The sequence below is a fragment of the Limanda limanda genome, chromosome 4 (genome assembly GCF_963576545.1).
Source record: "Limanda limanda chromosome 4, fLimLim1.1, whole genome shotgun sequence".
NCBI lineage: Eukaryota > Metazoa > Chordata > Actinopteri > Pleuronectiformes > Pleuronectidae > Limanda > Limanda limanda.
The window spans coordinates 26536764-26553975 of NC_083639.1; the positions used below are offsets into that span (position 1 = coordinate 26536764).

At 40.9% G+C, this 17212-nt stretch overlaps 2 protein-coding genes across 2 annotated transcripts in view; one reads left to right on the top strand and one right to left on the bottom strand.

Moving 5' to 3' along the window:
* cenpp (centromere protein P) overlaps positions 1 to 17212 on the top strand; it is a 72109-nt gene that overhangs the window by 11518 nt on the left and 43379 nt on the right. The window lies entirely within an intron of this gene.
* Positions 1833 to 6632, bottom strand: ogna (osteoglycin, paralog a). The gene is made up of 6 exons (XM_061069618.1): positions 6477 to 6632; positions 3753 to 3816; positions 3503 to 3667; positions 3025 to 3227; positions 2178 to 2270; positions 1833 to 2003 (listed from the first exon to the last, which is right to left on the bottom strand). Exons 1-6 carry the CDS (start codon positions 6630 to 6632, stop codon positions 1833 to 1835), a joined length of 852 nt encoding a protein of 283 aa, XP_060925601.1.

Below are 17212 nucleotides of genomic sequence, written 5' to 3' on the forward strand. Positions count from 1 at the left end.
CATGAATGTTTGTTTGTCTCTATATGTCTGGCCTGGAATACATGGGTGACCTGTTACCCCCCCGCTCATGCATGTCAGCTGGGATTGGCTCTAGCCCTCCAAGCTCTCTATGGATAACAGGTGTAGATAATAGATGATTATGTCTTTGGTTATTCCTTTTCTGCCTGTGCCTACATTTCCCCCAAAATATTAGAAACACGTATCCTTGAGTGTTAAAGAGACGCCAACACATTTTAATTAAAAAAAAGTTTAACTTTATTAAAATATCTTAAAAACCAAGCCATGTCACATACACGTATTCCTGTATACCACTATATTATTCACATCAGTGATAACTTCTTGTTATTACTGGAAGGGAGAAGAGTTAGGGACACAAGCCAGACAGTTTTCAAAAAAGACATTAAAAAAAGATTAATTTTCACATTACTATAGATCATAGCTACGTTGCTCCCCAGGTCACTTCAACTGGAGTCGATAAATTAAAATGAACAAAGTAGAGTTAAGTCACAAGATACTTGAAAGAGCCTGCAGCTGGACTGATTTACTTGGCCATTGCCTCTATGGAGAAACATTAGTAATGGAATAATTATAAGTCAAATGAATTCACACCGTGGGCGAGCAAAGCCCAGAGTGTTGAAATATATGTCTAATTTCTTCTGACAACACTTAATGAGAAAAGTATTTACAGATGATTCCTGTTGGCAGTTCAACGTGTCCTCAGCGTTTGTCTGTTTAGTAACCAAGATTATGCAAAAACTGATCTTCATTCATTATTTGTGAAGAAGCCATAAAATGATATCTGGATAAATGGTGAATCCAGGAATTCTTTTCACCTTTTTTTGGATCTATGCACACATGAGAGATTTTACACTGTACACGATACTTGTTAAAAGCAGCAGAGATATTTAGAAAGTTGCAATAATATCTGTAATTGTGTTGACCTGTGGCTGCAGGTGTGAGTTTGTTCAGTGTAACAAGCAGTTTGTGTTGTTTCCTTCATCCAGGTAGAACAGCGTCAGGTCAAAATTAAACAAAAGGTGGGACTGTCGCTGTGGAGGGCGATGGTGCTTGGCCACTCATTCACATCAGGGTTACATTAGTGCTGCTGGTGATGCGCCACTTGTGTAGAAGACACCTGAGCTGTGGTGTATCTGTCTCTTACGTGTGAATACGTCTGTATGCTTCAGACCAAGTGTCTCTTCAGAGTCAGAGTCTCCTTTTCCAACGGCCAAATCAAAGTCTTTGTTAGATCCAAAACAGACAAGCTGACAGAGGTGTAAAAGTATGCAGCTTTTTAACTTTTCCAACTTTTTTAAGCTTTTCCATCCCTTTTTTTCTAAAACACTTTGAAGGAGACACTGTCTGAAAGTGTGCTATTTTGCCCATTTGTATGATTTAATGCACAAAGGAAGAGAGGGATGAGGCCATGAGGCTCTTCACCTCCCTTTCACTAAAGACATTCATAATAAGCTGAAGCACTGATTTTACACAAGGTCAGACAAACTAGTTTGAAGCATATTGATGTCTTCACACCTTCTCAGGTGGTTTTGTACCAATTTATATGACTATTTCTCAGAACTCCTATCTTTTAACTCCACCCATAGACTGATCAAAGCCACCATAGAAGAGTTTGTTTAATTCTTCTCCTTCAGTCCGGTGAATGGTTTCATTTCGACCTGACAATGTCACAAGCTGTTTGTAGGTTTGCTGAAGTAAATCATTGACACAATGGCACCAGTGCCCCGACATCCAGAACGTCACAGTGTCCCCACCCCCTAAGCATTGTGGGAAAACTGCTTCGTCGGAGGGGCTACAGTAAAACATCTGGCTCCTCAGCGGTACCGTCCCACAGGCAGCACCTTCATGCAGGTGAAGCTGTCGGGGAACGTGGACAACACCACCGGGTTCCCGTCCATACGGACCTCACTGAGGCTCAGGCGCAGGTAGTAGGTGTCGTTGGACTTGCAGAAGGTGTCTTTGTTCACCAGGGTGATGTTGTTGTTCTGGTGGAAAAGAAAACAACACATGAATGTAACAGAGTAAATCAAATCTTAGCTTCTGGAGTCACCTTCTGTTCTATCAAAAATGTATAGATGTAATCTATCTAATTAAATGTTCCTACTTGTTCCAACGATTAGATGAATTAGTCAATGTATTTGTGTGTATAAGATGCAAACCTGTAGATGTAAGATCCGAACACTCTCTGGGATTTGTGGAACGGCCTCCAGTTGGTTGTCGGCCAGGAACAGGTTAGTCAGCTTGGTCATTTTCTATTGGGGAAACAAATTCACGTCATGGAGTCTCAGTGGATTAAACAGTTGCCATCGATTGTTAAAGATTAAACCAGATTCACTTGATGGTGACTATCAGCTATATGGATCTGTAACATTTTCAAAAATATGTTGTTTGTTTTCTTTCTGAGTTGAGAGGAAAAGACTGATATCAAGTTTGGAACTGAAGTCTGGATGTGGTTAATTGTGTTTACCCTAAGGACTCACTCCGTAACAATGTGGATCTCATTTGTTTTATTCATAGAAAAACCAGGAAAACAAATGTAAGAGTTTGTGGTTTTAGGGGTTAGGTTAGCAGCTACAAATATCTCTTGTCTAACCACAGCTGTTGGGAACTGTGGTTTTTGGCACAGACGTGCCGATGTGTGGGTTGACCAACAGATGAAGTGGGTTCAGGTCAGCTGTCTAGAAGGTTTTGTGGTCAGGATGGGTAAAAAAAGTGATAAAGCAGGATGCCGACTCATTTACTAATTCACCTCCCTCCCTCCACTTCTATCTCTTTCAGTGTCCCTGGTCCTCTTATGTCCCGGCTGTCAATAATCTGGTCACGGAAATCCACTGTGTTTTGTTGCTGAGCGGAACCTGAAGCTTTTTGGTTGTTATCTCTCTGCAGATCACTTGCTAATCATAGAGATAGATGCACGAGCGTCTGGTTCTGGTTTAAAGTGCTTTGATTTCCCCTCATCCTTTCGTTTCTAGTTTCTCTTGAAAAGTTGGAAGTGATGGTGTGTACCTTGAAAGCGTTTGCTTTGACACCCTTGGTTTTGAGGAGGTTGTTGTTGGCGTTGAAGACGGTGAGCTTGGCAGGAAGCATTGGAAGTTTGACCAGTCGGTTCTCAGCCAGAGACAGCTCCTCCAGCAGGGTGAGTTTAGAGAACGCACCATCTTCAATCTCTGAGATCAGGTTCCCAGTCAAGTCAATCCTCTTCAGAGTCACTGTGGGCAGATGGGGAAAAAAGCAGCTAAGAAACGTGTAGATGTTTTGAATTTCTCACTTACTTTAGGTATCATTAAATGTAAGTATCTCTGTAGCTGTCTGAATATTCAACTTTTTTGCCATTTGCGGATATTCACACAATTTGTTCCTCTGCAGATCATTGCACTCCAGCAAAAATCCCAGATATAAAATATAACCCAGATAATCAGCAAAAACGTCGGACCTAGATTCTGTAGCTCTGGTCATGTGATGCAGATGGTCTTCTAAGACTCACCAATTTCAGAAAAGTCTTTGGTTTTGATCTTTCTGATCTTGTTGAAGCGGGCGTACAGGTAGGCCGTCTCTTTGGGCATCATGGGAACAGCAGTCATGTCTGGAGAGACCTCCTCACAGTACACAGAGCCAGTGAGACACACACACAGCAGGCAGGTGGGCAGGTCTGCAACACAGAGTCAACACACAGACATCAGGCCCTGAGTGATCTGACTGATGCAGGTAGGATGGGAATCAGGTCTCTCTCTCACCTGAAGTGTCTGCTCCCTCAGAGATCGAGCTGTCATCAGGCTCATCAGCAGGAGGCAGGTCCCGCTGCAGGAGAACACACGGCCGGTTCATTTACTCATCAGCACAACACGTAACACTCTCTGGGTTAGGAGGAGTTACTCCTGACCATAGCACTAGAAGCTCTCCTGCCCTGACAAGCATAGGAGGACAGGCATGGACCCTACTTGGCCAGTGATTCACCCTCCACCATCACCCCTAAACCACCTGCCCCCTGCAAAGCTGTCAACCAAAAGAAACACTGACTACGATGAATAATAATACGATTAAATATAAGTTAGCTATTCTTCAGCCAGTACAGTTAAAACAGGTCTGCAGGTGAGGTTTCATGTTGTGGATGAAATGCATGATCGCTGACTTTCTCTTGTCAGACCTGAACCCTGGTTTACACTAAAGTGTGACTGATGTGAATTTTCTGTAAACACTAAACACCTGTGGAGGCTTGTTGGGTCTAATAAGTTATGACTGAGAAGCCGTTCAGACTGTAATGACAGCTGCTTTTGAAAAAGAGTCTATTCTGGTTTGTGTGTTTGTGTGTCGCTTCAAACACAAGTAAGACGTTGAATCTGAATCCAGCCTCAGATCCCGAGTTACAGAGATTACAGATACCACAACACTAAATAGCAGGTTATAAAACTATGTGCCAGCATTTTTCATTACGATATTCAACTGGTCCGTTGTTTCCACTAACTCCATGTAAAAAGTGGAAGAACCTTGTTCATATTACAAAAGTCGTTTGCCAGGAATGTGTGCTTGGATGTATTTGATTGGCCTCTGCAGGTGTGTCCTCGCATGATGTTTCCACAGAAGTGGTTGGATTATTTTCTGCTTTCCTTTGTCCATCGCTGTGATATCACATCAGTCCGCCTGAGAATAATGAGGAGGCTGTGATTTGTGACACAGATCTGTCATCAGCCTGGAAACAGGCTCAGTAAACTTTATTATCATCAATCCAACATTGATTCCTTGGATATATTTGTCAGCAGAGCTCTTAAGCAATCTGCATTACATCCTGCAGCTGTCTTCTCACAGCTGGCTCTGATGTCAGACACTGATGTTCCTCATGAATTATCTGTTGGGGGATAAATAACCATGTCTGGGTTATTCATCCGTTGTTTTTAGCTGTATCTTTGTAGACTTTTGGAGGATGTCATGGATTTCATCCTTCAACCTGAGCAGCTTTGGGCTTGGATCTGAATTCAAATAGCTAAACTGAGGTGCCTGGGTAACTTACATTGCTACTGGGGCTCAGGAATCTTAGAGTTTCCTCCTGCATCAAAGTCTGACTTCAGTCCAGTTAAATGGCTGCAACCAATCAAAGTTTCCCTGAGCAGATTACCAGTCCTCCATCAACTCTGCTTCTGGTCTCTGAATTGATTAGACCAATCAAAACTTTCTACATGCTGGATTAAGACCTCAGCCTAAGTGGTTAGGTTTATCAGCAGGCGGGTTTGGGGTCTGACTCTGAGAGCTCTGGCACACACACAATCTTCTATGAAAAACAGCTGCTCTCAAATTAGGTTTTGACTCAGTAAAACTGAAGAAACATTTCAAAGCCATATTCCCTCACACTCACTTCTTTCCCTCTCACTCTCTGGGTTGTTTGTGGGTTTTTCACATCCTGAAGCTTTTCTCCCAGAGGACGAATGAGACCAGAGTTTGGTTTTGGTTTATCCAAATATTTTTGTGTGGTTAGCTGAGGGTGAGTGTGGTTGATTCAGGGTTTGGCTCATGTGAGGAAAGAACAAGCTAGACATGGCAAGGTGTGTGTAGACGCATAGTTGACTCTCTGGGACCTTTCTCGGTGTAAACACTGACCTTGTTAGCTAACACCTCATTGGTATTCCTCATTGGAACCAGAGCCTGGAGGCAAAACACCATGTCTGAGGTGCTGGGTAAGGTGAAGTGTGAACTTTGAAGTAGAATTAGAGTTGGGCATGAATTGTTTCTTTTATGATTAAGGCTAAGTTATGGTTAGGGGGAACGGACACCAGAGGAATGCAACTTTTAAAAGTATTTCATTAAAGTGTGTGTGTGTGTGTGTGTGTGTGTGTGTGTGTGTGTGTGTGTGTGTGTGTGTGTGTGTGTGTGTGTGTGTGTGTGTGTGTGTGTGTGTGTGTGTGTGTGTGTGTGTGTGTGTGTGTGTGTGTGTGTGTGTGTGTGTGTGTGTGTGTGCATTCATGAATTCATGAATGTACCTGTATCTATTATTTTCTTTCCCTGACATAACATTTTCTTGACTTTAAAAAATTGCAGAATATTATTTCTCTTTTACTTCAGCTCCATTTTACCTCACTAACTCACCAACAGTCACAATTGTAAAGATTGTCTTTTTATATTGTGCTGCAGGTGAGTGGTATAAACACTGATCAAAACAGTTTACTTGCCATTTACTGAAATAAAAGTACAGCTTAGAAGCATAAAATACCTCTAAAGAAAGTATATGAAGAAAAATATAGTAGTGTTTATACAGTATCTATAGTCTAAAGTATAAAGTACAAAAGTAGTATAAATGCACAAATTATAAAACAGGCAATGTCTAATTAAGGTGTATAATTAATTGATTATGTGAAGGCACTGCAAAAATACATAGATTTAAAAGTAAATTGTAGCTTCATTTATTATTCAGAGTTATTGATAATTTCCTGGCAGAAAAGCTTGATTAACATAAATTAGAAAGTTCTTACCCGAGCTCTCCTTGATATGAAATTGTCACTGAAGTATGTGTCCAGCTCGTTGCCAGGTAGAGATCCTGATATCAGCTGCTGGTTCTGGTTAAAGCCTCTGGCCGTGGACGCCATCAGCCAAGGTACCAGCACACAGGTGAATAAGAAAGCCTTCATGCCGTCCGCAGCAGTGTGGTGCTGACACACCAGCTCGCCTCGAAGCCTGAGTGTGGGTCAGTGGTTGCTCTCAGCTACAGCCCCAGTTGGGATGTGTCAAATGACTGGATTTAAAGACTGAACCAGTAGCTTCCAGCAGACTCTTAGCGTTTATAGAGCACAGCACTTAACCCTTCCCTGACCACCCACCATCCATCTGCTCCGAGAGAGAGAGAGACATACACACAGACAAGATGTGCACGGGGAGGTAGACGCACAAAAAAAGACACACACATGGAAAGAGTCAAAAGAGAGAATAAAGTGTCTGTTTTTTTCAGTTAAATGTCCCTTAAATGTGTACAGGAAAAAACACGTTCAGTGAGAACTGCAGAGAAAGCAGAAAAATTGAAAGTTGACAACCACAGTGTGAGTGTGTTTTGTCAGGAGGAATTTCTGTGGTCTCTGCCCAGCCGCTCAGTAATAGCTCGTTATAACCAACCTATGTTTCATTAGGCTACATTCGTTTTTTTCTCTTCTTCTTCACTGGTTCTGTTTCTCTTTGAGCCGTTGGTCAGGCAACACATTTAGCAGCTTTATTCATGTGATAAATTCTGACCAGTAGTAGAATTTTCTTTGGTTTGCGGACAACTCCTCTCAAAGTGACTGATGTTCAGGTTACGCTAGATCTCACTCAGTGCCCACACCACTTTAAAAGGATCAATCCATTTGAATTGTGCAGAAAAAGTGTTTCTCAGCTGAAATGATGACGTTGAAATATCCATAAAGTTGTTAGTGCTCACAACAGGCAGGTAGATATAAAACCAGCAGCTTCTGCTTTATGATAATAATAATGATCACTTTATTTGTTGGGCAGTTATCTACACAATGTGAAAAAGTGCTTCACAAAAACAAATCCATGGCAAAAAGAATGAATTATAATAAAAGGTTCAGTTGAATTTTAAGGGTCAAAATCGTGACATAATAAGGTGAAGAAGACCTAGAATGTATAAAGAGACCCAACAGTTCCCACAATGAGTAACCACTCTACACCTCATTAACTGGAAGAAACCTTTACACTCAGTGTGGGCGGCCATCTGCCTGAAACTATATTAAAAGAATATTGATAATCTTCAATTGTACCTCGGTGTCCTCAGGTGTTTCAGCCTTTTAATCGCGATAACGTTAAAAATCTGAAACCTGATGGTACGATGAGGCTAATGGTAAATCTGACTGTGGACCCGTCACTCGGCTTGATAACCTACTGCCCATCTATCAACCATCCATGTATTTTGGATATCTCTTGGTTATTTATTTTGTATGGACGTGTTGAACAACATCATTATGCATCAAAACACAATATGAGGGAATCTCTACAACAGCTTCAATGCAGTGTTCTGGATTCTTAAGGTCTGGGAAACTACTGTTGAGATAAACAATAGTAACCAACACCCTGTGATGGTTTTGACTTTGATTTGTCACGCATCTGGATGTTAAATTACGTGTGTAATATCCAGGAAATAGATTTAAACTGTGGTTATAAGCATGAAGTGGAGTGGACAGGTTTAGATTAAGTGTGCCCTCATTCCCCTCATAGTTGTAAGGCTATAAAACACTTGCTCAATTGTAGGCATGTGTTTCTCCGTACATTCAGCTTTAATGCGTGTCCTGTTGGTTTTTAAAGTGTTATGTTGTGTGTACAGCCTTAATTTGGGTTTCTCACATACTTAGCTCTGTCTTAACCAACTGAGGAATATGTGAGACCGAAGACAGGACTGTCCCTTCAGCGTCTGCTGCTTCCTTCCTGATGCTGAAGTGTCTTGAATATGAATGTTGTTCTTAAGGTCAGATGCTTCTCGGCTTTCAGAATTTCTAACTTCCTTTCAGCGTTTCTGATGGGTATAATTCATTTGATTGCCTTATATACAGTTACTTAGCAGATAGGCAAACAACTGTGATAAGGTTTGTCCTTTCTTTGCATAGACCTCTTAAAAGTGGAATGGACTTGGAGTTGACAAGCGGTTAGATGCCTCTTCCTCAGCTGGATTGTGCAGCTCTCCGTGGTTGTTCCCAGAACAGATGGGTCATATAGTCTCTCCTGCTTATTATGGGTTTACCCTGAAGTCTCCCTGTAACACGTGGCCAGACAATCTCCAAAAAACGTGTCCAGGCAGACTCCTCATCACATCCCATAACCACCTCCTGAGACTAACGAGGTTCAGTGGTTTTGATTCAGGGAACTTGAGTAATTTGGTTGTAATATTAGGTGTTAATGTCACTTCAGCCCCGTGCACACGATTCCAAGCCAAACCCAAATATTTCCTCTAGGTGTGAACACATGTCACACACTCAGAATCCGGTTGTGTGTTTTGCACGTGTGAAAGGGCAGAGTCTCGAGAATTGGGTCCAGACATTGTTCGAAGTTCACATGTAAAAAACAGGTAGAGTCATATAAATCAGCTACTTCTTAAAATTGAATAAGAGTAATAATGAATATGATAAAAATGCTTCTAAAGAGGGTAGAAGAAGTTGAACAGGTTCTCAGTGATCTGAATGAACTTTAATCACAACAATGATCCCTCGAAGATATTGGGAGAACATTTTGGGCAAGTCATATCTCGGCTCTTTTAATCAGCGATTCTCTAAATGAATAAATAACAGTTAATATAATAAACAAGAAAAAACCCGCCAGAAATGAATCAAAAACAGGATTACTGGAAATGGCAAAGCATGGGAGAAGTTTCCAAAACAGAAAGGCCAAGAGATTCTTAGAATAAAATGGAAGGGACTGTGTTCACTCAGTGTTTTCAACAGCTGCTCCAGTCCAGCTGTTTTCAGGTTGATTTCAACCTTGCTTGTCAAATCAGTGGGAGACGTTGGGCTTCCCCAGAGCACTTCTTGAGAATTTGCTGTTTCTGCCGTTGTCCCAAGACATGGGGAAGCGAAAGGACGAGAGACACTTTTTCTGCATAAACAAGCTGAGTGAAAGACTGAGGTTTCACGGCAAAACAGTTAAATAGAAAACATGTGACTATTTCAGCCTTCAAGAGGAGAGGAAAAAGAAGGGGGCCCAGATATAAACATCCAAGGAACCTGAGCCCGGACTGTTACAGGTGTGTTAGCAATTATGAACACCTTTAAACTTTTACAACTCCGGGAAAAGGGCCAGCAACTGGAGAATGTTTTTACTGTCACAAATTTTCTACACCAGATTTGAGCTGTCAGGGTGGTTTCACTGGTATTCCTCAGCACAATAAAATGGGGGGAACCAATGGTGAAAGCCACCCACAACAACACACTAAACACAAATTACATGTGTCATGCTGACTTGCTCCATGTGTGTTTGTGAACACGAGTGAATCTTTTTAAAAACTTGGATCTGCAGCTCAGGGACAATACTTTGAAAGAATTTTGTCTTCATTTTGTTCACGTATGCTGGAATTTGATCAGGAAATGCTGAGAAGCAAAAGAAAAGTTCTAAATGTAGATGAGATGGTGAATGTATGATTGAACACAACAACCCAGCAAATATTTTGAGATTGAAAAGATGAAAGTCCTAACCTAGACGTCTTAAAATGCATCGAGAGCTTTGATCAATGACTTTTATAAACGCAGTGTTGAAATAGGGTTGGAGAATTTATCAAACTTGTCAAATTACTGACAATATAAACCTTTTTTATATTTGCTTGCATGATCATTTCGAGCAATCTATTGTGTTAATACTGTAAAATTAACCACAATGCCTTCACCTCACTTGATATCTTGTTTGTAAGTATATCTGAATATCATTTCAGTAGAAAGAAACAAGTAAGGAATATACTGACTGCCGTAAGAGAAGATAAAACAGCGGGTTATGTAAAACATCAAACTGTATATATTTCTGTTGTTAACATGAGCTTGGTTTTAGGGTGACAGGTGTAAACGGGCGACATGTAGAAGTCGAGTGAAGCCAGCCTAGACCAAACAACGTGGGGGAATTACCTCCACACACAGACGCCCATTTGACTGCAGAGCTTTCAACGCAGCCGACCACCTGCTTTGGCATTAAGCTGAGTTGGTCTGCATGGGTCTGGCTGACAACTGACATGATGCATTAGCCCTCGACTGAGAGCTCTGTGGGTCGGTCGCGACGGAGCCGTCCGTCAGCTCTGGGGGGCCGCCAGCAAGTTTGGGCCCCACAGAGCGTCTTGTTGTTTAAGCTCAGAAGCTTTCTATCTAATGCAGGTCGAATGTTTTCTTGTTTTTTTATTAAATGGTTTAAAACTATTACTAGAAGTTAACGTATTAGGCTCCATGTGAAGCTAGGAGAATAATCGGACCTGAAGCTAATGATGGTTCATTCTGGACATTAAGCTCTGATAAGTCCAGTGTTAACCACCTGACCAGCACCAGGCAAAGTTGAAGAATAGCTGGTGAAGAAAGAGGAATAGCCAGATGTGTTTTGGTGATGACCAAATCAAAGCTAAAAGAAGAGATTGTATCTCAGCATGTCTTGTTAAAGTTGCCCTCAATCACTGTACATTTTAAACAGTAAAACCACTTTATATATAGTTATAATATTGGTTAGATTCGGGCCCCAAAATGGTTAAGTTTAGATGATCCTATATCGTCAGTTATAGAAATAAAACGGCCATTTTAAAACAGGAAACAACTGCGTGACAGCGATGTCCCATTTCGAGGACTCCTTCAAATGTGGCAGATGAATGTGTCCTTCCATTCCTGAGTAACGAAAGTTCCTTCCTGGGTTTACCGGCTACGAGCTGCCTATCCAGGTGTCTGAGCTGTAAAGTGCCGCTGCTTAAAGTAGCTAACGATGCCAAAGTAAGAGCAGGACAAGGTGGTGAAACGAATCTGAAATCCTCCGTAGACCAGACGTCTCGTTTCGGTTTGTCCTTCACTTGCATGCTCAGCGTCCTCTAAAGGAGGTGGCCCCTTAATGGGGACACAGCTATCGTCTTTCCATCCACCTCAACTTCCTCAAATACTGCCTTCTAAATGCTACTACAGGTAATTAGCTGGGACAGTGCAGTAAGATGGGGTTAGGGTTATGGTTGGTAAGATGCATGAGTTGTCCCCACAGTCGAGTTTCCTCTTTTACAATGTTAAATTAAATTAGTTTCGAGCTCTGTGTTACTGAAGGTCCATCGTTTTCCATTTCTAAGTCTACCTATGCAGGAGAAGTATTCTGTCTCCCTATTTACTGTAGGTTTGAGTCATTTCCCTTATGCTGAGTCTGGGTTCACGTACTGGCTTCCAGCCGTGGAATCCAGTCCCAGAGGATCCGAGGACGACCTGATGGTTAAAACAGAACAAATGGAGCCTCCACAAGGAGACCACCACTTTGGTTTTATTAACAATAGACTTATTATATCCGTAACACTTTCCCCTGAGCGCAGGGTATTATTTTCACTGACATTTAAAATGTCTTTTCCACATAATATCTTTATTAATAGTGAATTTGTTGGCAATTATTTAGTTTCCAAAGAAAAGGGACTTTCTTTTGTAGTATTTTTGACATTATTCCTTCTCCTTAAACACACATAATGTTCCATTGCCTGTAACTTAAGGCCCATTTCCACCTAATATTATACTCATTATCATTATTTATAGTCATTTTACAAGTTAAAGAACTATTCAGTTTGAATGCAGCTTTTTTGTTCCTGTCAAATGTATTCTTGAAGCAAAATGAAGGATCATGTTATACAACTCATTGCTTTGATGACTTGTTTAATTGATGTGTTGTATCACTGTAATGCTGTGTTGAAAAGTACCGTCGAGCATCTACTAGAAACTGCTGTGTCTTCAGGATGAGCCAGATGCAGAGCAGATGTTGGGTTAGGGAGGAAGACCGGATTAATGAGGGATGCTGCTGCACATATGAATCTGTCATGCTACAATTGTTCTGTGTAGGACGGCTGATAAACTGCTGTTAGAATGAAACTATAGTAGGTGCGGGAATTGAACATTCAGGCCTGGACAGTTATCTCCCCAATACAATAGATATATCAGCTTTCTCAGGCTGGAGTGTGGTTGAAATTTGAAGCAAATCCACATTTGGAGTTGAATTGTGTTTTGTTTTCACTACATTCCTCAGTCCCAAAGTATTTTGTGTTAAAAATTATTACTCTTTTCAAACAGGGAGGCCCTGGAGTCTGAGGATCGAGACTGAGTTCTGTTGTTCTCTTGTTCTTTGGCTGAACTGGGCATCGTCCAGCTCAACCTCCCTGAAGGCCGGTGACTGAGTTGAGTCTGAGTTTGAGATAACACCAGGAAGTCTCCTGATTGGTTGTTGCTCTTTCAAAGTGTTCACGCACACACTTTTTTATCGTCAGACCTGTTTAAGCAATTTAACCTTTTTATATTTCAAATCCAAAAAAAGCTCCAAGCAATAAATCTCACGTTTTTTTCGGACAGACTAGTTTCTGTTGAAGCCAGTCAGCATTCCTGCCCCCCCGAGCGAGAAGCACAGCTCAAGTATGACTAAGTCAGACTGAATGTAAACTCCGAAAAGTGAAGCCAATGCAAAAGTCTTCTTCAATACAGCATCATGTTCATATTGTAAGTTATGGTCCTGTTTAGAGTCAAATTACAAGCCTTTGGATGAGGATACTGTGTGATTGACAGTTGGTGTCATCCAATGAGGCTTCACCTGAAGGAGCTGGATGTGTGAAGACAAATGTCCGAAGCAGTTGAACCGGATATTAACGGACTTTACTGTTTACTGTAAAGAGCCTGTTCCCAGTTCCCCAAGCCTGGTAGTTCTTATCCCAGCTTGAGGTTTACTATCAGCTCTTTACTCAAACCTCAGAACCCCAGAAGAAGGGACTCCCACTTAGTTCCACTGGGGACGGGTGGCCAGGTCTGTAACTACAGAGATTCAAATGAAATGGAAATTAATGAAATTAAGATTTCCGTTCCTTTGTGATATAAAGGAGGCCAGAATAAGTTAGAATAAACTCTCATTGAGGTCAGCATCTATTAAACTTCATGGTTGGGCTGTAGGGTAAATGCACGTAAACATATTTTACCACCTCGGTGTTCACGAGCGTCCGCTGGAGTCTTTGAGTTGAGTTTAGCTCGCACACTTCTCTTGCACTTATTAGATTGTCCTTGACGGAAGTTGAAAGAACTTTCAATTATCAAACTACTCTTGAGTCCTGTGGAAATGGTTAGAACAATCAAATATATAATAATGTCAAATATAAGTAAATGTTTTCTGGTTCTCATGTGGGGCAGACACAGGACGGAGGTGAGACATGATGAATAAATTGCGTCTTCCATCTGCTTTGGAGATCTGCAGCTTGGTCCTTAGAGGGTTTGTTTAATAAGTCAAGAAATATATTTCAACAAACTGATTTACCAACACATACCTGGAACTGTTAAATTAACAGAGGGAATTCAAATGAATCAGCCACTGAATGATAACCAGTAGCTCTAGAAACCTGTAACCAACACCAGTGTGTAGCTGAGCATCGTTTTAATTTAAGGGGATGGTTGTGCCTTGGCGAGATCCAATTCTAGTTTTATGAATGAGTATTTAAGGACATTGATCAACAGCCTGTTTGAACTATCTAAAAACACATGGACTTGTTGGAGTTGTAAACAAACGAATGCTCCAGTTAAAAAGTGTAAAAAGTGAGTTCCTGGTGAATAGAACAAGTTCTTTTGTTCCCTCTGATCCTTTCTGCTGTCTTGGATCTGTGGGCGGTTGGCAGTGTTGGTGTCTTGATGATGGTCTCTGTTGGTACTGGACTCACAGAAACCAGCGCTGATTAAACTGTCAACCGAGACATGACGGTTTGGACTAAACCAGTATGAGACATGTGGAGAGTATTATTGGCTGACTGGGTTCCAGTTTGCGGTGGTACTGGATAGTTGTTCTCTGTTCTCTGATGACTACTGGAGTTGTTATCCCAGCGTTTTTTCCCTCTCTCCCAGAGAGAAGCTGAAGGACAATTTACCGTTAGCTCCGAAGTGATTCACGTTGAATCTGAACCAGTTTACCTATTAAATATCAGGGGTTTACAATCGAGTCCTTGATTATTTTAGTGACCGTGATTCATTTTCCCTCAGGTCTCATTTCACAGCCGAGTGTTTAACATCTTCATCAGTTGGATGATAAAGGCTCTTTGTGTTGTGTTCATCCTGCTGAGAGATAAAAACAGATGGAGCTGGAAGTCAACATTTGTTTCCAGGCTGCTGAGAAGGATTCAGAATAGAATTATGTTTATAAGGGTTTTTTTCTGCTCACCCATGTGAAATAAAGGGATGAGATCAAACACTGGGGCTGAAGGAAAATCCTCCACCGATCAATCCAATCCCACATTTGCATTCTCACATACGAGCCCTCCGGATATCACTTCAGGAGATTATCTGGTGTGCATGTCTGAATGCAAATTTGTTGTTATTAAAACACGTTAAAAATCCTGTTTGTAGTAGGTGGTCTCTGTCTTCATTCTGCGCAGCGTTGAGTTCTTTACCACCTGGAATCAATTCGTTCTTGTTGACTTGTTGAGTTAATGAACCCACTTTAAGCAGTTTATTAATATCCTCGTAACAACTAATGAGTCCCACTTTCTGTCTGACCGTCTTCAGATGAAGTATGATATAATTAAAAATCTGTTAGGGTTAGTGCATGGACACATGGACAGTGTTATTTATTGACTGGTTTCCTGACTGGTTTCCTTTGGGGCGGTATTGCATTGAGGTTCTCTGTTCCCTGATGACGGCAGACAGATGGAGGAGGCTCCCAGGATCACAACACTGTTAAAAGACTGAGTCAAGTTGGTCTGAACATTCAGGTCAAATTAGAATATTTTTTTAATATTTAGAACTAAGATTCACAATTTCCTTCTCACATTGTCTTCGTGCAAACAGTAGAAGTTACATTATCATGAGCACATGAGACATTCCATTGTGTCTCTATTCAGACTTCACGATTTCAAAGTTGAAATAAACGATTTGTTTTGGCATTTTGACTGAAAACTTATGTCACAATTAATTATTTAGTAGTTGCCAATTTTTTTTTTCTGTCGCCTATGGGGAGAATTGAACACACTGTAGTTTGCAAAAATAAAGTAATTCGCTAAATCAATTATTCAATTGCTTCAATTATCTCTTGGATATCTATCGGTGCAGACTGAGGTGCATTGTACTATTGGCCTGTGAATCTGTTGCCATTCTTTCAGTGGATGAATCATAATCCTCCAGCGGAACAGTAGCTCACTCCATCTTCTCCCTACTACAGTTACAGTTCCTCTATATTATTGTTTGTGGTTAAAGCCAATGCATTCTTCATGTGTGTGTGCAGGCAGGGGAATTCTGGGAAGTTCCATGTTAATGTAATTATGTCTGTTTAATGGGACATTGTGGTCGTGAATGTTTCCCTCCGAGCTAATTGTGATGTGGAGTGCACGGCCGTCTCCGCAGCAGTAGACTCCATCTGGATAAAATCTCTTTTTATTGGACTGCTCTTCAAAAGCTCTGGCTTTAGGATCGCTACTGGCTAAAATAACAGCGTCTGTCTTTGGACTTCTCTGTCTGTCTCTTTATTTCTACCCTCCTCTCTGTTTTTGTATTAACGCTGCAGGATACCTGTCTCTCAGGTGTTCAGGCTGTGTAGTGCAGAAATGTCAGTAAATTCTCTGAAAAGATACATAACTCTTGCAAACTGTGAATTCCTTCCTGTCCTATGGAGGAGCCATGAGTCCAGAAATGTGTCTTTTCTTTGATTTACTTGACAAACTCTCTCTGGGAGTTTCTGAGGACCCGAGGAAGTGCAGCATAAACCCATAAGTTGGCTGAGTTGTTCCTGAAGCCTAAAATGAACCCATTTATTTTTATCTACACTCGAAGTGTGAAGCTGATGATGATGTCAGCACTGTGAATAACGACAACCATCTTTTTTTCCTGTGTTGTGTTGTATTTAACAAGAGTCACTAATAAGATATAAATATGCTCATAGGCAGCCAATATATTGGTCAAACTAATTAAAGTTAATGTTATTTGGAATGGACACAAATACATGCACGCATACACACACATGCACACACTGCCATAAACACTAAAACATTTTGCAATTAGTACCACACCTGTGCACCACACATGTATAACTCATATATTGTTTATACCCTCTTCTTCGTCTTCTTCTTGGCAGTTAGCAAACATTTAATTACAATACTGCCCCATTGTGGCAAAAGCAAAGCATAATATACCATCAAGTGCACGGAAATCAAGATGGCAGTCAGATTAACTCTGCATTGAATATTAACGATTAATTGAAAATCACAACTCATCCATCGTAGTTATCAGTTGTTTGCTTGTAAGATAAACTTTTCAGTTTAGAAATACACAGTTAATGTTGCTGAACTCATAATGTGTGACAGTGTCATTGCAGATCCAGACTATTTCTATATTCACGTAATTTATGCTTTATGTAATAATTAATAATTGTAGACAAACATGTATCGTATCATGTAAGTCAGTTTCTTTTTATCTATTTCAGTTTCTTTTTATTTCACCTTTACCTGAATGATGAATCAGGAGAAACACAGGTGTTACAACTGAACAAAATCCTGTGGGTTAAATGTGAAATTAACAGATTC